Source organism: Meleagris gallopavo, chromosome 10 (assembly GCF_000146605.3).
Source record: "Meleagris gallopavo isolate NT-WF06-2002-E0010 breed Aviagen turkey brand Nicholas breeding stock chromosome 10, Turkey_5.1, whole genome shotgun sequence".
In the NCBI taxonomy this organism is placed as follows: domain Eukaryota; kingdom Metazoa; phylum Chordata; class Aves; order Galliformes; family Phasianidae; genus Meleagris; species Meleagris gallopavo.
Genome location: NC_015020.2, coordinates 28,104,047 through 28,127,086, shown reverse-complemented (window position 1 = coordinate 28,127,086; position 23,040 = coordinate 28,104,047). Strand labels below are relative to the sequence as shown.

Sequence of the window (23,040 nt, the reverse complement as noted above, 5' to 3'; positions counted from 1 at the left end):
CTCAAGGATCATAAAGCTCCAACTCCCCCACCACATGCAGGGTCACCAACCTCCACATTCAATACTGACCAGGATGCCCAGGGCCCCATCCAATCTGGCCTTGAACACCTCCAGGGATGCGGCATCCACAATCTTTCTGGGCAGCCTCTTCCAGCACCTCACCGCTCTCTCTGTAAAGAACTTCCCCCTGACACCCAACCTAAATCTTCCCTCCCTCAACTTAAAACCATTTCCCCTTGTCCTGCAGTTATCAACCCTTTCCAAGAGTTGATTCTCCTCCTGTTTTAGGCTCCCTTTAGGTACTGAAAGGCTGCAATGAGGTCACCCTGTAGCCTTCTCTTCTCCAGGCTGAACAAGCCCAGCTTCCTCAGCCTGTCTTGTAGGGGAGGTGCTCCAGATCTCTGACCATCTTTGTGGCCCTTCTCTAGACCCTCTCCAACAGCTCCCTTCCTTGCTGCAGCACTCCCCACTATTACAAGGTAAGAAATAAAGTACAACCTATTTTGCCTTGGAACTTTTAGTGCTTTTCCTGGCATACATCATTCACAACACAAAATTAATACAAATCTCTGCTTCTGCCAATTACTTGTAACCCATCTCTCGCCAGCTGATCTCTAACTCTCCCTCATTCAGTGATTATGTTTTATCCCTTCCACTTCATTTCACAAGATTCTACGAAGAACAGAATGGGTTTTGAACTGATAGTAATTTGCACATCCCTTTCAGCATGTGTACTGGGGCATGTATCCAACACGTATTACTTGAATTGATGAACTCCATCAAATTGATTTACAGATCATTTCTAATATGACTGCAAGAGATGGTGCAGATCACAGTAGGTACTGTGATGCCACAACCCTTCTGTTATTTTATTAGTGATATAATAAAAAGATCTTAATCATAAAGTAAGCTTTTAGTTTCCCATTAACTGAGGGCTGCAGGACCTACATTCTAAATGTTCAGATTGTGATGTTTGTTAAAAATAGATTACAGTGATCTACTTACAGTAATCGGCAGGACTTGCGAGATTCACTGTGCTCCATGTGCATGTCTCCTTCCTGAAAGACTGGTCAGCGCAGAATAGATCAGGTGAACTATTAAGAATCTGAAGAAGGAAAGTAGGATAAACTGATACTAGAGCGCCTGACTTTCAACAGAGTAAAACTAATGGTTGTAGATATTCCTTTTTCAGTTTTCGTAAATAGTTATTATCAGTACATTTCCAGTCTTTTTAAAGAACAAAAACCCCAAACTCAGTCTCATCAGCTTCCTATAACAGTTCAGCATTCACCAGGTTACGGGAAGTCTGAAGGTGTATTTTCTAAGTCACGCCCACATGTATAAAACTTAACTTACTGTAAAAGGAATTTGATGAAGTCAAGAAGGCAGCAATTTTTTTTTTTTTTTAAAGGATTGATCACACAGACTTATACAGAACATAAATCCAGTCCAAAATGTGTAAGTTATAGGATAGCAAATAAATTAGTAAACTTTTTAAAATGCTGCAATTTCAATTATACAAAAATACATGAATAATTTGTAAAAAGCAATATATTGAACTACAGCATATCCGGCTACTTTTCAGTTTTAAGTAAGGTTTTATGGCCTAGTGATAAAGAGATTTATGATTAAAAAACGTTGCCAGGCCAAGGATAAGTAGCGCAACCAGAAGTTGCTGCTGTTCTCTAGTTTATGCTGTCAGCTTACTCTCATCACTATAATTTGACTGATTCATGATCTTCATTATGCATCATTTTACATATTAAAAATTATTGTAAAACAGTGTTTACACACTAGAGCAGTTTTAAGACCTGTGTTACTTTATCTCTGAACTTTCAGCATGCCATAGCTTTTTATGCTGGGTTTAATCTGAGCAGCTGTTTTTCATCTTGAAGAACCATAGCTGTTATGCCATACCACGGACAGCTGGAATTGAGATCAACTGCTAAAGAAACTAAGAATGGGGAAAAAATTACCATTGGTTTCTGTTATTTTGGCACAAGAGTTGCCAGATGCCCAGCTAACAGCATCAGGCTACAAAATAAAAGACAACCTTCCATTCAGAGCCTTAATGGGTGTCAAAGGGTGTCGAGTTTTCAGAAGCAAGTAGACAAGAACCAGGTGATGAGTCCATCTGGAGCTCCACAACTGGTTTTGCAAGGCTGCACTTTGATGGCTTGCAAAGAAACTTGTGGTACTACAGCACAACAGAGATCTTCACTCAAGGAGCCCATCTGAACACAGGAAATGAAAGTTAAGAGAGTACATCCTCAGATTTCCTACCAGGATAAGGTTACAAGCCAAACTCCACAGGAAAATGTCACAATATATTGGTGCTGCTTTTCTGAACTGTTCCCTTGACATCTATCATAGGTCACAACTAGACACAGTATATAGGGGCTAGACTCTAAATTAAAAAAAAAAACCAACAAAAAACAGACATTTCTGTACAGGACGAACATTAACTCGTATGCTAAAGCCCAGCCACAGTCTTGCCATGCTCACACTGTGCTGACGCAGAGCAGTGGCACATGCCAGGCAGCCATAACATCCAACAGTAACTGCATTTTCATTTTACTGAAAGCAATGTCAAAGCATCTAGCTCAGATAGAGAGCAAGACAGGACCCTACTTAACAGTCAAGGAAAGCTATCTTAATCATTTCTCATTTCTCAGAGCAGATTTATCTCCTTTAGGAGATGCACAGTGATATTTAAGTCTGTCAGCTTTTTTATACAACGAAGACAGACAACTACTAAGATAACATCAGTGGCTTTTAGGCACAAAATACTTCCTAAAGCATAGAGAAGAGAAAGGGAATAATGCATATTTAGCAGGATATAAGGTGTTAGGAATTTGCTGACTTCGCTTTGGCCATTCGATCAAGCTAGAGCCTATTAGTTATAATCCAAACACACAACATGATCCAAATCGCTACGTGAGTCTAAGGGAAAAGCTCTGGTTAGGTTCCTGTGAGGATGTGTTCCCTTCATTCCATCTCTGCTCTAATCAAGCTGCACGCAATGCCAAAACCAGATGTTACCAGTATTCAGTGTGTTGTTCATTTGTGTAGGACAAAACTGGAACATTTCCCACTGCAGCTTTTTTTTCTTTAAATACAGCTATACATCTCTAAACAAGGAGTATATGATACACTAAAAGGCTTCCCCTGGTCACTTGTTGCAAATCCTGTTGCAGACAAGCAGCAGCTACACAGAACTAAGCAATAAAAGCAAGTGCAGAAGATGGGGACAAGTGTGAAGGAGGCTATGCAGAAGAGCTGTACCAAATACTAACGTGCACTGTCACAATAAACTGATGATTCTGCTCATTGCTCCTCTTGCCTTATAAAGACCACGGGAACCTAAAATCATTACAACTTGAGCCACAGTATTTTGAGCTACACACCTAACCTGGACAGGCAAACCAGCACAAAAACAGTAAGCAACTAACAAAAAGCAAACAGCAATAGCTAATACTTAGTGGTGTTCTTCATTGGTAAATATCAAAGCATTTGACACTGGTAAATATCAAAGCATTTGACAAAGGAAGGAAGTATCGTTATATTAAAACCAAAGGTGAAGAAAGCACAGGGTCTAAACTTTAAATGCCCACTACATGCAAAACCAGTGGAACAAATAAACATGTAATGTGTGACAGCGTTATTCCAGCATGTCATTTTGCAGGCAAGGAAAGAAATATATTTCCTAGTCCAAATTAGACTTTGACATAGGAACAAGTGTGACATGCCACAAACCTCCCTAACAAAATACATCCCAGCAGCTGTGTCACCAAAGAAATGATTCAGTGAGCAGTGTGAAAAAAAATCTTACTAGAAGAAAGAGCATCTATGCTAGAGCTTTGCCAGCACTGCTCTTACTCTGCAGAGACAGCCTGTTTCTGGTAGTGCTTATTTTGTTGAAGGGACTCCTGCAAACAATGCTACCAAAATAACTTGTGTTGATACAATCCATGCCTGTAGTAAGCCTGTTGGCCAAAGCAGCAAAAATGACATGTCTGTACTGACAAGGCTTCAGTGTGCTGTCTGTATATACAAAATAAGCATCAAAAACAAAAATCTAAAATTTGCATGGATAGGGAAACACAGCAGAACTAAACATTAAGAGCTGTATGTGTTTATAAACTTTGAACTGAAACCTTAAACACTATCAATTTAATCATCAAATAAGGCAGGAATTCTCATTAAGGAGAAAAAGTGACTTATTTAAAATAACTTGCAAGTGAAATCAGTGCTATGAAATGCTGATTTCAGAGCACATTACACATCATATTCAAGTTTTCATCATAAAGCCTCAATACTTTCAAGACGTTTCCCTACAGCATGTTATTTTTAGAAGTTAATGGAAAGAGATAAAGCAGAGAGAACAGTGGAGTACACACAGCAGAAGATATCTTCCAAAAGAAACATTTCTCCTTTTTATTTTTTAAAATAAAAAATTGCTTTTCAAAAATACAAAAACTCCATTATGCTCATTATTGTAAAGAAGTGCTGAAGTTACGGTTGATGAGACACTTTCATTATGTACACTATTTTCTGTAGTTCATAACTTTATGGTTCTATTAGGCTCCTGGGTGAGATATTTTATGCTTGTCTTCAGTCCAGAGGTGAACTCAACCAGAAAGCATAATTCTCCCAGGTCACAAAGAGCTCTCTGACAGACAGAGGTGAAAGACCTATACACAGGTAGACTGAGCTTTCTGATGCTCCCAAGCTTTGTCCCCAAGCTGTCCTATATACAACACCTTCCTGCCCCTATCACCATACAGATCCTCTCCACTCATGATAGATTCATAGTTGAGTCTGGTCCTTGCTTTTTCACACACCGAGTTAGTGCTATGTACAACTCAGCCCTGCTTTAGCACATACCAATGCCCATATGAAGGGCATTAGGCCATGAGATTCGTTCACTTCCAGTTCATGTTTCCAGGATGTGGTACCAGAGAATGGAAATCCCTGACTGCTGAACAGAGAGTAATGGTTTTGATTTGCACTCATTTGCTTTCCTATAATCAATAATGGAGACCATTTTTTAGTGAAGGTGGAGGGACAGGCCACTCTCTGGAAGAGTTATACTCTATATACTCTATGCTATACTATTGTAAAAATACTTCTGATGACTCCGTTATTTACTCCTTTGTTTATGTTAGGATGACAGCATTTCTTGGTGATATTCAGATAAAAAATAAAAATATTTGGCTGGCTGAGAAGAATTAAATGCCGTGTTGTCACTTCTCAGACTTCCTTCTCCACTGATTTACGAGGAATTTCACTTTTCAGTCTATTACAGAAGCGTGGTTTAAATTGTGCATTTATGTAAATGTTTGGACATGGTCATACGAAACTGCTCTCAAGTGCATATAATACTTTAAAGACAATTTAAAAATGAAAGGAAGTGCAGAGGCATAAGAGAACGCATATATGAGTATAAAACTAGTTAACTTACCATTTCTTCAGTTGAATAGAGTTTCAATCCATGATTCTGAAAGAGAGCTGAAATACTGAAACGAAACAATTATTTTTATCAGCCACGGTATTGTAAACAACATCTACAAAACCCACTGCAGACAGATCAGTCCAGTTACACAGTGAAAGATGCAGGCATACACATACAAAATACTGGAAGCATGAGTGTATTTGGTTCACAGACCTACCTACACAGACTCTCAAAATACCAAAATTACTTCTGCTCTGTAAGTTTCTATGCAAGGAAACATAAAGGAGCTGTCAACTTGCCTATTTTCTCAATTCCATTACAGAGATCATCTGTGCACAACGCAGAAAGCATCTGCACTGCACAAGCATATTTTCTGGCCTGTAAAACACGAATGGTGTATAAGAATGTCCTCATTTGTTCCTGGAGTCCAGATCCCAAGTGAGTTTGAAGGGCTGTCAGCGAAAAAGATTACTAACTTAAAAGAAATAAATATATAATTGCACAAACACATTTACAGACAATAAGGAGATATTTCTAGAGTTGTTTTCAGGCTAAACAACTCAAAGAATAAAACATATTGTATAAAAAATAATGTGCCATACATGTAGTACAGGCAACTTTATGGTGACTGAGAAACATGTATTTCAACCCGTTACTTGGTGCTTACAAAAACATTAGAAAAGCCCACAGTGTAGTTTGTCACATTTTAGTATAATTGTTGTTCTCACTTCAGTTTAATCACCTTCACGGGCACATTTACCGAGTGCTTCTATTTCTAAATTGCATTTTAATAACCTACCTAATTGCCTCCCTTTCCCTAAGCAGATAAGTTTTAAAAAGACAGAAACTTTGGTATCTTCTGCTCCTTGCTGAGCTCTGCTGACACTTCTACCCCCGATCTCCTGCAAAAGATGGCAGAAAAAGAATTCAGTAAGGGCGGAGGGCTCCCAGCAACCCTAATTCAAACTGAAGCAAGGCAGAAAGCTCTATCAATTTCACTTTATCCATTTTTTAATATGTGACAAAGCCAGCCCATAAAATAAATATTTGATTAAAAATATTCATTACAATAGAAAAAGAGGATCAAAGGCTGGATTAAAAAATGGAATGCAAGCAAATCCTCTAAGAACAAATTCTGCAGGATTCATTTTTCTACAGTACCTACACAATTCTATGTCTCTGTATTTCTGCAGCAGTCTACAACAAATCTCAGTAGGTTGTTGTATGAGAATATATAGCTTTTTGCATTTTAAGAGAAGTCACCCTGACATCATGTTTGTCATATCAACCTACTGATGGTGAAAGATCCTACCCCAAAAACCAAAAAAAAAAACACCAAACCAAAACATCACAAAGACATCCATTCCTCATGCTTCACAGAGTTTCTCACCTCCACCTTCTCTGAAGAAGTGAACAAAGCTTTCATCTTTCAGATTAAGCTGCTTCAGTTATATAAAAACTTCTCAGTGGCAAACTGGGAAGAAATCACTATTATTTTCCACAGAAGAACAGTTTATAAAATTATAAGGACACTAGTGTTTTCAATACAGCTTACTTGTTGTTCTTGGAGCTCAGCAAATGCTGAAAGCAAAAAATACCACAAGGTTCTAAGTACCACAACTTTATTGTGAGGTCAAGGTGTAGCAGGTAAGTATTTACCTCCCGAAAACAGCTCATCTGGTACTTTTATCCTCTCCAAGCCTAGAAGATACAGGGAGAAAAAGGATTTTTACACTCAGGAGATAAGCTACACTTCTGTTGCTTATTGTTCTCTGGCATCCAACCCAAGCTGAGAGCCTCAGTAGCTGCCCTCTCTGTATTCTTTCCAGTCCCTGCATACACAGGTCTCTGACAAGTCTGCTACCTCTTAAATGAGGTTATGATGCCACAGCCAGACTGAAAGAGAAGGAAAGCAAAAAACAATAAAAATGTGTAAGCACTCAGATTTGTATGTTCTATGCCATAGGAAAATGCTCAACACCCTATTCTCACTATTGGCTTTGATATAACGTGTTTACAGATAACATCTAGTAGCTTTAAACCACGTATGCATCAGCTTTATTATGATTAGGGGAGAGAACAGATTCCAAAAGCATCACCTAGTTGGCACTTACTGTTTTTATACTTGCAGAAATTTGCTCTTCTCTTTATTAGTATCTGTGTATTACCAGCCAAAACACAGTTAGCATGCATTCATCATTACATGTCCAAGAAGAACAGATCAATATGCCCGAACAGAATTTACAAAACTTAAATTATAAATTTCATCTTCCAAGTGCTCAGAAATTACTGAATACAAGAATACCACTTACAACATTTTTCATCCTGATCCTAGAGTTTTACTTTATGCAAAAATCCAGTGGATTGAAAATCCCAGAACGTCCAAATCCAGATCACGTGGAGTAAAAAGATGACATCTATGACATGCTCTTGGTGGACATGGTGTTCTCATAGTTTCACTCTGTTGGCATATCTTTTAAGTAGATTCAGTGAGGTAATCATATTTTTGTTTCACTTGTACCAACTCAGAATCCTAAATCCAAACTTGCCTAGAGTGAAAGGATTGACCTAAGGGTTGTATTTAACAGAGCAGGAAAAAAAATATATTTTTCTAGATTATTACCTCAGAAAGTCTGCTAAGATGTTTAGGTTCACCCTTCTATTTTTAAATTTAACCAGAAAGAGAAGATGGTCAAAAAGAAAGCATAGGAAAAAAAGGAAAAAAAAAAAAGATTTGTCTAATATTATAATCATTCATTAGACTTCAGAAAAAGGGGCAGAAGACATGATGTCAAAAGAGCACTTAGAAGTGAGATGCCAACTCTGTTTTTCACTACAACCATAATATACATAAAGAGAACTCGGATGACACCAGTGAATCCAAACTAGCAGTCAATGCAGTCATCTTGCTTGCTCAAATTCAGAAGATGTGCTTCATGTGTTTGATTCCATATGTCTTGAAGAAAACCATGATAATCAGTGCCCACAGTCCTAGAATAAATCCTCCAGGAGGATGCCAGTCCTTTGGTTTTGGTTTCTGAAAAAAAAAAAAAAAAAAAAGAAAAAAAAAGAGAAACACAATTAGTAGTTATGTCTTCTTATGAAACAGGCACTGTGCTTCATCAACTGAAAAAAAATAAAATCCCGCTGCAGAGAAAAACACAAGCTGTATTTCTTCATGAAGAAGCATCTTCTTGACGTGGTGTAAATGTTGATGGGAAGTGAGCTGATGCTTAGGCAGGGAGACAAAGCAGCACAGAAAGCCACCAGAACTGTGCCTGAGACACTGCTTTGATGGTGATACTGATGGTAGGACATGTCCAAACTCATTTGTACGGACAGAATTTCTCCTATCTGGTCTCATGTTAATATAAGAGAAGAATGTTGCAAGTATGAAAAATAGACCCAGGAATTGAAAATATGAGAGAAGAGGTGTTGTTTTTCCATTACCTTGAATGTTTTCTACAGCTCCTTCTGTACACAGTTATTTAAATAAACATATCTAAACACATAAAAAGCTCAGATTCATTATTAAAGGAGTATCATAACACAAAATAGGATTGTTTTTAATGTCAGTCACATTTCCCAGAGGCCTCATTGAGTCTAACTGCTTTTCCCTAATGGAGAAATATATTCTGCAATTCAAATACCTGTCCCTTCAACAATTTTTTCATCTTTGGTAAAAAGCAATACACTGCAGTTTGTTTTTTTCTTTTTTCTATCACACACTTAACAGTAAGGTAAGATAAAACTCGTCTGTCTCCTTCTTCCTCTTCTCATATTTACAGAAATTTCAGATATTCCACATACTATGAGAAATGGATTGCAGAAGATAAGAGCTGCTGCCTGCCCCAAGATCTGTCTCTCCAAGGCTAAGGTGAATCCATATGAATGCAAAATTTTAGTCAAGAGTATCGTGACAAAACTATCAGAATTATGGTATTTAGAGGTATAATTCAGCCTGTCATGCCTATGTCAACTCTTGCCCTCAGCAACTATGCTTTACACTTCTTCTATGCAGACAGAGATGATCTACAATAATAAATACTGAAGTGAGTGGTGAGTTATTTTACTCTGCCTTGCTGAAAGGTTTGCACTACTCTGTCCTTAAACAGAAAGAGGCACAAGGGGCACACAGCGTATTTTGGTTTCACCACCTTTAAGTGAGATTTAAAATCCTCTGCCAGCAACGTGAATAACTTAAAAGAGGTGGTACTGCTTCAATTTCTGCACGAATTTGCTTACAGAAGCTTGCCATGTCGTTCTCCAGTAAACATACCAGGTGGCTGGTGAACTTGAAGGCAATAAGGAGCATTTTGCAGCATCTGTTCTTTCAAAACATCTCTTCTACCAAGAAGAAAACAACGTTTGTGGATTGCTCAGCTTCCATCTGCTAAGCTCCATAGATATAATGTTAAGATTTTTGCTTAAGTGCTTAGCAAGTGGCCTTGTCTCCTCAGGCACCTCAAGGAGCTGATACCGAGAAATATTCAAGATTTCATTTCCTCTGAAACCGGAATCACAACAGGCATTATAATTTCCATTTGTAACAGCAAAGCTAAAGTTATAAGCAAAGACAACACATACTGTTTCCTAAGAAGCACTCATCAGCTGCAGCAGATGCATTACTGTTACTCTGCCACCTCACTGCTATTCACAGCCACACATCTCCACACAGAGATCTCAGGAAATCAACTCTGAATGTTCAAACAGGCTGCCAGCACACCTCACTTCTGCAGGTAACAGCACACGACACTTCTCCACACAGAGGAACTTTCTTGTTTAAATCCTCCTAATTAACCCATAACTTCATATGCATATTGCAGTGCCCGTTTCATCAATCTCTTTGTACTATCAATCTTCTCTTTCTTGGATCTCAGACAAATTCCTTACCACAAAGTGGCACCTGACCCTTCTAGACAAATGACTTCAATTTGCAGTCAGTGACACTAAAAGCCTCTCTCTCCTATTTTGTATAGATCACGTAATTTAATTTCTTTAAAGAATTTATATGAATAAATATTTATAAGGTGATCTATGGGTATGGTTTTACATTCTGTCACACCGTGTGCTGAAGGCTGCTCCAGGAAATTCCACAAGGAAACAAAGGCTAGTGCAGTCATGTCTCTACACAGGGACATCAAGGGCATAGAAATAATCAGCTTAAAGCCATGTGATGCAGTGCTAAATCATGAAGGATATGTTACTGTTTAAAACGTGAAAGTACCCCAGAAAGCAGCTGAAGCTATACAAGAGCTTGGTCATCTTAAAAATAAATTATCTGAACAAAAAAGTTTTTACAGACGTGAAGACTGGTAACTGCATGTAAATACTTAACCACAATAAAAGGGCAAAGAAATGCAACTCTGTTGTACATCTGTAAGTCAATAGTGAAGTTAATTGAGCACAAAATTATATTGAAATATGCCAGTATTTTCCGTTAGCATCATGCAGACATCAAAACCTTATGAATACCTGAAAAGGGGTTACACAGATTCATATCTAAACCATTAAAGCATTCCTGCAAGAGCTGGAGGAATACCAGTACTGCGGCCATAAGCAATCCCTAGATAAACTGTTGCTATGCATGAATTAGAAAGCATAAGTGAATACAAAGTTTCTTCTAGATTCTTAAATTACAATAATAAATCAATATTTAACATATGAACATGGCCTAATTCAGCATCTTATTCTAGCAAATTTCTCTGAAAGGCAATTTTTGAAAGTCAGGCATTTTCTCACTCACAATAAAATGCTAAACAGACAAATAAATATTAAGTGCTGCAGTATTTTAATTTGCAACTAATTGTGTACCTTTACTATGCCTAAATTGATGTGAGAATGCGTATTACTAGAAGACTGCAGGTTTCACTATTCAAATTTCTGCATAACTTTCTCTTATTTGAGACTTCTCTCGAGCAGCATTGACTCAGATTATTCTGAATTTCAGTGTAACAGTACCCAGATAAGAACTTTACTAAGGACTGCTTATATTTAGTTTTTGTGATTTCTGCTACAATACAACCCCATCATAAACGCCCCCTTCCTCCCCACAATAATAGCTGTAACACACAGGTGAAATGCACACAGAAATGGCACAATGCATCACGAACAAATACATTCAGCAGCTTAAGGGCCAGACGTTACTGAATTGCTGGAGATTCCAAATTAAGAAGATAGGTAGCTAAGCAACAGCAAGCTTCCTCCTGTGAACAGTTTTCTGCTGCACTCTCTTTAGTTCTGGTAGACTCATTATTCTGAGAACTTAACAGTTAACAGAAAGTTGCTCCAAGTACTGTAATTAAGGAGAGGATAAAACAGTGTATTTTCAAACTGGATGGGTCTTCAGGGATCATAATGGAAAGTATCCAAGATTTTCATTGAAAGTGTTTTGTAAAACATACAGTACTTGTTATTGCAATTAAAATTAGTTTTATTTAAGAAATAAAAAGTATTAAAGCTGAAGTAGTAATTAAATTAAGAATGGTTTAAATTTATAATGTTAGATCAGAACAGAAATAAGATTTAAAACATCACATGGAAAACACTTTGATAAATACCATTATGATTTAACACTACAGTCCACTTCCAGCAGAACTCAACTTCGTATATCAGTGTCCCAAGTAAAAATTCTGGCATAGAAAAGTTAAACTCAGAACTCGCATTTGGATGGCAGTAGTAGATAAAGCAATGCACACGGTATAAACACAGCAGTATTACAGCTAGGAATGTAGTCATTCCCAGACAAGAAAAGGACAGGCCAACGCTTCTGTCTATGTCAACAGCTTGTTCTGTATGGGGCTCAAGAGAGAAACTGGAGTTTCACTGTGTCCTAAGCCCAGTTTGGCTCTATTTATTGTAGCACAGGTGATACAAAACACCACCTTGGATCCCGGAGCTTTCTGGCAGGAGCAGCAGCTACTAGGGGAAGCTCTGTGTGTATCTCTCTGTAGATTTCTCCACCTCTGCCAGTCTCGGAGGTCAGCAGGCAGAAGCAGGAAGTAAATCACTTGTGCTGCTTGCCAGTGCAGTGTCCTACATCATTATCAGGTCATTGGGGTAAACGCTATGTATTTTAGGGTGCAGATTTAAAAGTCATTCCTCATTTGAATGAATATTTCTATTTCTTTCACATTACGATACTAAAATCAAGATACTTCATTTTATGTTGTGGTCTGTGTTAAAGACCATTACCGAAATCTGGAAAAAAAGGAGGTCTTTGAAATCCAAGGCTGACCTCAGACCTAGGGCCGAAACAGTTCACCTGCTTCTCAACCCAGGAAAAAAACTGATCTCAGGCCAAAAGATATGAAGGAGCCAAATTCTATCACGCAGCACACCATGTCAGAAGCCCATTATGTATTTCTCAGAGACACTCTATACAAATTCAGGTTTACTTGCAATTTAAAATTTCAGACCACATAATCATTGTAATTCTTGTAGGAAAACACATGACAAAGTTTAATTTCAGAACAAATGTACATGCATCACAATTAAATCACAGCACAAAACATATCCTCAGAGCTTCTTGTGTAAGTATGCACTTCTAATTTATTGGTTACCGTTTTGATCTGTGGTCCCCACAGTGGGGTGGGGAAAACCAAATAATTCCAGCCATCTAGTAATAGTTTAATCCTCTTTTGTGCCCACAGCAAGATTAAAGCCATAAGAGAACTCCAACACAAGCAGTTCCTGTTAATCTGCAAAATAATTTAAAGCCTTTTGTCTAATCTCCTGGTTTGTATTTATTAACCACAGTGCCATGATTACTGATATCTCCAGTGTTAATAAAATGGTGAAGAAAGTTCATTCATCAATAAAAATTCATGGACAACATGAGGAAAACAAAAACAGCAACTAAAGTAAATTAACATGTCATTACCAACATCTGCATTTTAAACATGTACTTTGAAACAGTGACCATAAAACAAATACTGTTATAATAGCTTTAGTTTTTCATTTCCTTCTAAAATATGTAATCTGTAGGGCTTATTAGAAATGATCCTCTACTTCAAAAATGGCTGCTCACTTACTATTTTCTACTTTCAGTGTTATCTCTCAGCATTATATAGCACTTTAAAGTGCTTTCAGTGGTTTAACAGTTATTCATTAATCTTCCAACCTCTGACACAATACATAATATACTTCTTCTAATCAAAGGCAGCCTTCCCAGCACCTGAGACCCAGTGCAGCTCAATTCCAGACAGGCCAGTGCTCATAAGAAGGATGCCTGGCAAACAGGGATTGTGCGAAAGAGTCCTTCAAACCAAGATGTGTGATTTGATACAACCAAAGCCAACAAACACAGCTCTGCACTGGCAGCAGTAACAATTCACATCTATCTCTGGCAGACTAGCACTGCAGAACTCTTAACTCTGCTGAAGTAAGAGGGCTGAGCTCTTACCTGCTCAGTTACAAGTGTCATTATGATACTTAGAAGCATACATACACTGAAGGATGGAGATGAAGAAAAACTATGTATATATAAATATAAATATATATAAATAAATATATATATATATTAAATCACACCTATAATTTGCTTAGTAGGCCTTAAATATTTAAATTTATATTCATTCATATACTTCTAGGAAGTTATGATCATAATTTTCATAAAAGAGCACTTAAATCCACATCAGATGTATGAAATAGATTTACAAACACTGAGCTTCATGCCAACTGAAACATGCAAAAATAGAAGATAAGCAGAGTAATTAGACAGACTTGATATTAAAAGTTGGCCACCATTACTTCAAGAAGCATCCTTCTCAAAAATGTTTGTAATTAATTTAAACAAGAAGAAGATTATTAGCAAAAACAAGACTAATGACATTCAGCACATGGTGATAAACTTTCTTGATTGGAGGTGAGAAACTAGGGATTGTGTACTACTTGTCTGCAGCTCCATGGCCAGGACCTCCAAAAATAATCAGGTGTAAAAGTGACTCACCTGCTGCAACCCAAATGTTGGGTTAAGCAGACAGAAAAGGCTGTTGCAAAAGAACAAAAGTTGTGAAAAGGGTCTGTAGTGGCTGCTCATGGGGCAAAGTTACCTTGTATTTATATATGCTAGAAAGGTGTAAAGTGTGCCAACCCACTCTCACAACTCTGTTTTTGGAGCAGCATACACTGCCCACTTTCCCCTAGGGAAGCTTTATCTCAAAGTCTTCTACAGGGCAGATGTTGTTGCTACAGCAACTCAAAGCCAGTGGGAGCAGAACCAGAACCAAAAACCCAGCTCTGCGGAGAAGAGGCCTCATCCTGTCCCCCTTTGGGAGATGCACACCGGGCACCCCTGCCTCCTGCTGGGGAGCTCCATCTGGATTTCCCATGCTGTCACTGCCTCAAGGTGAGCCCTTCTAAGTACCTGTAAATCAATGGACTCTGAAGCAGTTTTTTTTTTTTTTTAATCTCATAAAATTAATTGCATGCCTCAAAACTTCCATTATGAAGCAGAATTTTGATCACTCACATTCAAATGAAGTTTTATCCATTTATATGGAGAAACCATGATGTTCACAAATTACTGAACTACTCCTTTCAAAGTAGCAGTGTCGGTTCTAACCACGCTTTTTTTTTTTTTCTTGGATATCCCACAAGTAACTCTTCATTCATTTCCAGGTGGCAGGCAATATTAACAACAGATGTTAGACAACATTGGATCTTATACTCAATATGTCATACTGAGTCCAAAATCTAATCAAACATCTTAACAGCTACATTTAAAGAAACCGGAATCCAAATCAATATTCTCTATTAGCGTACTTTTCACTGCTCATTTTTTAAATGTCTCTGGGATCTCTACAACTATAATTTTTGAAAGTTCTCCTTTGCCCTGAGCTCTGTGTGACATTATACCTGTGCAGGTTTTTCTAGCTGTGGCTTGCACAACTCAAAACTGCATTATAGTTAAGAGATAGGCATGAGAAAAAAATGGATGGGAAAGAAGGACTGAGGCAAACACAGCCCACACATTTATATCAGCAAGATCAAACATAGATGTGTTTCTACTGTCACACGTTTTCATTTTCAGTGAGAAATCAGGGTACCACAGCTGCTGATAGATCTGTTCCCCGTCACCACCCTGCTTTTAAAAGCAATTGTTGTCTGCAGTGCTTTTGCACTCATGTGCCAGACAAGTATTCTCACCCAACTTTATGTTGCATATACTCTCCCTGTGAGCAGAAAGAAAAGAAAAAAAAGAAAAGGAGTAAGAACTATTCTGAAATATCAACTCAAAACTTTTGGCTGTTCTAGCTGCTATACAACCTTGAAAACAAATCATAAAACATGGAAGCAATACAGGAACTTAACCTAGTGGTTGCAAATAATTAGACCTACACCAGAAAGCCATTTATGTTACACCTGATGTGTCAAAGAACAAAGAGACCCTGAGAGCAGATTCATTCCTGTAAAGAGTTTTTGTTGGCAGCTGCCATTAAGAAAGAATGGCAGATTTATGGTGTCATAAATATTCAGTGTTCCTGTTCCCCCATATCATTTGCATGATACCAGTTCATCAGTCAGATGCTACCTGGGGCTCAACAGTCCATCCTTCTGGAAGAATGAATGAGCGAGTATAGCTGAGCATGTACCCCCACAGATAAACACACGCAGTATGTGCAATACCAGCACTGTTCTGAAAGGTAAGTCCTTAAAAAAGATGAAACTACAGATCTTCGTATCTATCAGCAAACCATTTCCCCTTTAGCTTCCTCCCACCTAAATTAACCACTGGTCACTGCCCTACTGGTGCCATGCTGTCACTCAGTCCCAGGTAAGTACTAATGGTCTGACAGCTCTTTGTAGATGCACTTTTAGAATTCTTCCCATGCAATCCTCCTAAAAACACGAGATCCCTCTCTAGCTCAAAGTGTCCCTCTGCTGGAGCTGGGTTTCTCCAGGAACTCTTAGTCACAAGAGACCACAGTCAACATGTGGGGAAAGAGTGCTGGGAGCAGAGCGTCTAAGGGCAGTAAAGCATGACAGAAGTGTCTGCCTGCACAAAGCTGAACTACACACACACACACACACACACAAAGGATTTCCAAGAGAACAATGAGACAGGATGCTCTCCTATCTGCTCAACAATATAATCAGAGCTCTCCCATTCCTGGAGTCTTCATTCATTTACCCCTTCCACCCATTCTTAAAATGGAAATGATTTCATCAAATTTCAACTCTCTGAATTATTTAGGAAAACAATTCCAGACACAGCACCAGAGAGCAGCCTGCCAATATCTCTATCTCCAGCCATTCATCAGTCCTGTCAAGAGCTTGTGAGCTACACTGCCATGCTCTTCACAGCACGCTACTGAGGGGTAAACAAACTATAATTAACTTAACACAAAATATCACCAACAACACCTCACTGAGCTTACATGGTTAAGTGGGATAAATGTGTGAATATATTTGGAGCTAACAGTGCCATCACCTGAGGAAAAATGTTCAGCAAAGTATCTACCATCACAGGCAGCTCTACAAAATATGTCAAGCTAAAATTGATAGCATTCATATTCTGTCCTTACCAATGTGAGCTTATTCTAACAGCTACTTTCTTCTTATTCTGCATATGCTCAAAAGAAATACAGAGATAGAATGAAAAAAAATGGAAAACTGTTACTGTTAATTTTACTATTCGCTGAAATAAACACTGTCTAGCAGAGAAATCTCCATGTGTAAACAGTAAAGAAGTAATGACTAAAAAAAAACATACAAGTTTATATGAGAGACTGAAGCATTACAGAGCACTGAACTGACACCAGAAAGCTGAAATTAAATTTTGCATCCTGGACAACCTACTGTAACTTCAGTAATCTGTTTCCTATAGAAATGTTCTGATCCTGCACGTTTTTAGTGACAGGTAAAACAAAGCATAGAATGGAGTCTTCGGCTCAAATTGCACATGCCTCCACCAAAAACACAATAACAATATTTTTATATCCAATGCCATCAAGAGTAAGCAATCATTTTAGCAAATACTTTGCCCTTTGCCTGTGGATCTAACAAGGTCCCCTCCTCCACCTTTTGGCTTGCCCGGGCTGCAGAGTGAAGAGGAATTGCGTAGGGCCTCATCTACAAAGGCTGCTCTGGAAGTACTGCCTCCTATTTATTTCCATGGAAACTACAACTGATGCAAAGAGTGCAATAACACAATTCAATAGAGCACATTCTCAGCTACAAAACACTCTTTTCAACACAATCAATACCATTAGCTGTACCATTAGGTGTTATGATACAGACAAGGTTGATCATTAAATTCCATAATGATTAACAAAATAAGTGCAATAGCTCTGCATTCTTTGATATTTTCAGCATCTTTAATAGAATCAATCCTTATATTAAAAGGCAATGAATCAAGTTATTAAAGTAACATTTTTTCATACCGTTCTTTATTGCTGACCATGATGGTAGTGAGCATGGCAGTTTCTACAACCCCAGAATTCTAGTGCTAGGAATTATATGTTCACACTTAATTTTTTTGTGGCTTAGCTGTCTTCATCTAGTATCAATATTTTGTACTTGGACGTAATTTAGAATAGGGGAACCACTCTTATAAATAAAACTATTTCAATCCATTAGGCAAATTTTCTCACTACGATATGAAAACTGTCAACTACTTAATTAGCACACCTACTTCTCCCAAGCCTCTAAGTGCACCTCAGCTATGTTTTTATGATGGCCCAAGGACAAGAAATAAAAAAGAAACCACAACACATCAATTATGTCTCTACTCAATTGTACAACTATTTTAAAACGAGTGAACAGTTAAGACAAAATTGAAAAATTACCATAATAGGCTTTTGACACTTCCCTGCTTAAGCAAAAATTAATTCTATCTCCCTGTTTTTAATGCAAAGCCTTTATAATTTTACTAATCTCAAGTTCCCACAAGCGAGAACACAATACTTTCAAGTACAAGAGTATGAGGCTTGGCATCTTCTCTTTTTAGTTATGCAGTTTATTTGATGGAAGTCTAAACTGCTAAGCCTCCCTTTGTGCTTAATATAAGCCATCCTCAGTGGAAATACAAGTTAATTTAAGTGAAATGAAGTTTTAGGAAGAATGAATTCTCTTGCACAGAAAGCTTCACTAAAAGAAAGCTTTCTTAAAGAAGCATCTTTTTCCTGAGCTGCTCTAGAACCAGGAATAAAAAATAAACTAAAACGAAGAAAGATTTATAGAAGTTATTTTTCCTTGTGAACATCATAAATGTAAGTAAAAAAAAAAAAAAAAACCCAACCTAATGGAATATCTTACTTATCATTTTCCTACATTTTTCAGTTTCATCTTATCACACATGATGAAGCTTTGTCAGCGTAACAAATTAGTGTGTTCTAAACATAAGAACTTTGTTTTATTAGCACTGATTATTATTATGCTTACTGCTTATGTTACAAAGTAAATCTATTATATTGCTGGCATGCACTTCCAGATACAATAAGGTGTGTGGATCACATACTAAATTTACAGAGTTATCTCACAATTTTCTTTACCCTCCACCACAGTTCATATCTTTGTACATCAGATGCTATACTGCAGCAGCACATGGTGTGTTATGATGCCTACAAATCTATTAAGGTCACAGAAAGCCTGTGCATATATTTAGTCTATTCCCATGTGAGTCAGAAGTATATTATTTGCATACCATTCTGCACTGAAAACCTATTCAGTTATCCCCACTGGAGACAACGCTCCACAGCGACCTAAATAGTATCCACTTTCCCAATATTTGAAGGAATACCAAATAAATGGAACCTAGTGCAGATAAACCCAAAAAGACTCTGAACATCTAAGGATCTGGGCTTATCAATGACCAGTGACAATGAATGGAGATCAGTGTATTATCAAAAAGAAAAGAAAAAAAAAATCACATGGAAGCAATGAATGGTGAAAAATGTAAATTACGAGCTTATCAGAGGACTATAACGCTGTGAGTGAAAGTGACTGGAGAGAATTTTTCTAAGAAAGCTCTGATGTCACCCAAGCTTATTACAAGCACAAAGGTGGGTAAAGAGCCTCAAATCACAGAATTCACTTAAAAATAACTTCCCTACACTGTCAACAGCAGCAGCAGTTCTAATATCAGCTGCCCAAAGCAGAGCAAGATCAGTATTGATATTTATCTGTAGCTCAACAATTCACATGTTAACAACTGAGACCCCTGGCACACACACACACATTGCTCCTTCCATAACAGCTGCAATATCATGCATACCTCACAATAATCACAAGCCACAAACATGTACTAAGATGTAGTTACTGTCCTCCTAATTTATACTCCCCCTATACTTAAAGTATTTTGATTAAACATCTAACAACTCTACTCACTCTTTTTGTCATTCTTCCTGACCTTAATATAGCCACAACAAGGGGAGAATACAAACAAAGCATTGATGCACTTTGTGCAGAAAGTCAGGACAGATTAACATAACAGTCCTTTATGGCTCTAGTCTACAAATAAAATCTCTCACTGTTAACTTAATTTTGTTTGTTGCCAACATGCTATATGAAGTTTACTTTAAACTGTAAGCAATTTTGAACCTGTCTCTTTCTGTAAAGCTCTAAGAATATTTACAGCACAGTACAAACAATAACCACTGTCTTAAAGTCATGGCTGTGGGCAGGCTGTGAAGTGCAATAAAAGGCGATCATGGCATGATCAAGACAAAAGCCAAGATAAAATGTATAAAGATTGATATAATGTATTGAAAAGGTTTGTGCATACAGGATCATGAAACACATACAGAAAAATAATTACATATTTTCTGTCTGAATCAGGCAAGAAATAGGAAAATGTATCAATTCTTAGAATTTATGGTCATACAGCTACTAATGACCCTCCAGATGCAGTCACCTGTAGTTCAGATGAATAAACTACGAAGATACGCAGCACTCTCTGAAGCCTGACATGTTACAGTCACTTTCTGAACCTCATTCTTCATTTTAAATCTTAGGTAATGCTTTAGAAGTAAATTATTTCAGAAATTATGTCTTAAAGAAGCTGCAGCTCCAACTTGGCACCTCTAACAATTATAGCTACTTGAGTGCCTGGGTATCTTTTCATATATTTTTAATAGTACATCTGACAGTTCTGCATGCTGGTCGTATGAAAGTGATATCTCATAAGCCCAGTACATTAAATGAATGACACCACATTCACACATAATACCTCATATTATCAGTATTCTCAAGCGCAAACTGAGCACTCCCATAATATGCACAAAAGTCTCTAATTTATTCCCATATCTACTTTCCAGAGTAACAATTAGTTTCTCTCTCACCTACTCATGAGAAATATAGACAAACATTTTCAAGGAATATATATATGCTTTACCAGTTTTGGCTTATGCCACCTATTTTACATGGCCTCAGAAATTCTGTAGTCAAGCCAGGCTGAAGCATATCTTGCAATACTTACAGCAAGAAAAAAAACAACCGTCCTCAATCTCCAGTGCCTCTGAGCAGCTGGGACAGGACATGGCAAAGCCACCCCTCCCTGGCATACAGAAAACTTTCAGTGCTGTATTTCTACCAGGAAACAGTTAAAAGCAAGAACTTCACAACTGACTGTTAGGTGCCTCACACAAGCTACCTTTCAGTGCATTTACTCATTCAATCCATTGTATTCAGCTATAATTGGAAGAATTTAATACTGCATTCAGTTCCCCTGTAATGCTCGGTCAGCAACAAAAAAACTAACGCTTTCTCTCTGGCTCTAACAAGCACTGTTGTGTGCAGACAAAAGAAGAATTCCCCCATGCATGAATATTTTGGTAGTCAATCCTTATGGCAATGAAGTTCCTCGTAACTACTGCTAAATTTTTAAGATTTGGAAAGCAGCATCTGAAGGAAAAATAATTCCACAATAGTTATCTTTATCATGTCTCGAAGCCTGAGAGATTCCACCTAATACTTCAACTTAATTAAGAGATAAAGAAGCAAAACTTCAAGACTGTGGTTGAGAAACAGACAAATAATGATTCTGGATAGCAGAGAGTGATCACCTGCAGCACTCCTTTAATGCGAAGAGAGAAGAAAAGAGACAGCTTAATACTGTGTCTCAGTTTCTAGAATGTTTCCCATCATGTTCAGGTGAAAAACATAACAAAACAGAGGTAGTCGAGCCTTGCCTGTAAAAGCAGATCATCACTGATTTATGCTAACTCCGTATCATTGTATCCTGTGATCAGGAAGAGCAGATGAGAAAAACAGCAGCACATAATATTTCTAATTTTTTTTTTTTTTTTCCCCAAGAATACTTTATGCTACACTTAGAAATATGCTCTGTTTCAGGAGTACTATGACATCGCTTATGAGACTTCTGACTGAGGGTAAAAAGAGTATCGACCCTGCTTGTGTGTACTAATGGCTTACACTGAGGATACTGAGCATCATCACTGGTGCTGCAGTAATTCTAGATGAAGAACTGCCTGAAAATGTTGCTGGTTTAATGCTTTGCCACTAAAGATCTGTAACAGTTATAACCAAGTCAAGAATGTGTTTCGTGATTTCTTGGGATGAGCCAGAGAAACAAGGGACTATGCCATTCTTAGTTATTTTGGTTTTTTTTTGTAAATTATTAATAGAAAATAATACTATTAAAATAATTACTCACACTCTAGATTTAATGGTACACATTACATACACTGCATTGCTCACACACAGCACAACTCTGCTACCCTAAGTTTTTTAAACAGCTTTAACATTAGAAGAAGCACTGGGGAGTAAATGTCCATGCACCTACATGTCCCACACTGCACAGTGCTGACAGAAAGGCCTTTGTGCCCTGCTTTGGTGGCTGGCAAAAATGTGCAGTAACAGCTTCTGACAGGTTTGTTTTGCTCCTTCTGAGTAGAGAGTTTTATCCAAAGTAGCATTAAATGAAGCCAAGACAAATTTAAACAATTGCAACATTGAGAAAAATTTAATCCATATTATATATCTCATTTGGGGGGAAAGAGCAAGTTCTTATTTACTAGATAACATCCAGTTATGATTCCACTTCAGACCACATCCATGAGAACTGTAAAATGCAGGCAAACTACCAGTAGGTTACAGAATTCACAAACTTATTTAACATAGATGAGAAAGAAAACTACTGCAAAATAAATCATATTAAGACACACTATCTTCTAACTTCAAGACACTCCAAGAGCCAGAGATGAAGGGCTGGTTCAGCAAAAGATGTGCAATACAGCTGGACCCAGTTCTGTGCATGAATGAAGTCAGAACAGCTGAGCCCTGAAGGGAGCTGAGGTCAGCTGGTGAGGAAGAAGACATCCACAGACTTTCCTGACATGCATCAGAAACATCTTTTTTCACCTCTAGTCCACCACAGAGAGACATGAACATCAGAACACGTTGCTGCTCTTGGCGCACTCCAAAAAGGCCATAGGAAGCAGCAGTGATAAGAGCACAGCACCATACTAAACATGCTGCTGGTGCTGCTCCAAACTACAGAAGTAAAACCTAAGCCAGCAGGTGTCCCAGAGTAAGGCAATACGATGCAAGGCTTTTGCCTACCTAATGAAATGGACCCGAAGTCTCCCTATGTTGGCTAACCCCATATTTCATTAAAATGA

General features: G+C 37.8%; 1 protein-coding gene across 1 annotated transcript in view; it reads right to left on the bottom strand.

The window, feature by feature from the left end:
* Positions 1 to 7,486: 7,486 nt before the first annotated feature.
* The window catches only part of LOC104912512 (GPI-anchor transamidase-like), a 73,372-nt gene continuing 57,818 nt past the window's right edge, over positions 7,487 to 23,040 (bottom strand). The window contains exon 4 of the mRNA XM_010716333.1: positions 7,487 to 8,492. Within this exon, the coding sequence (XP_010714635.1) occupies positions 8,376 to 8,492 (117 nt within the window). The 3' untranslated portion in view covers positions 7,487 to 8,375. The remainder of the gene's footprint in view (positions 8,493 to 23,040) is intronic.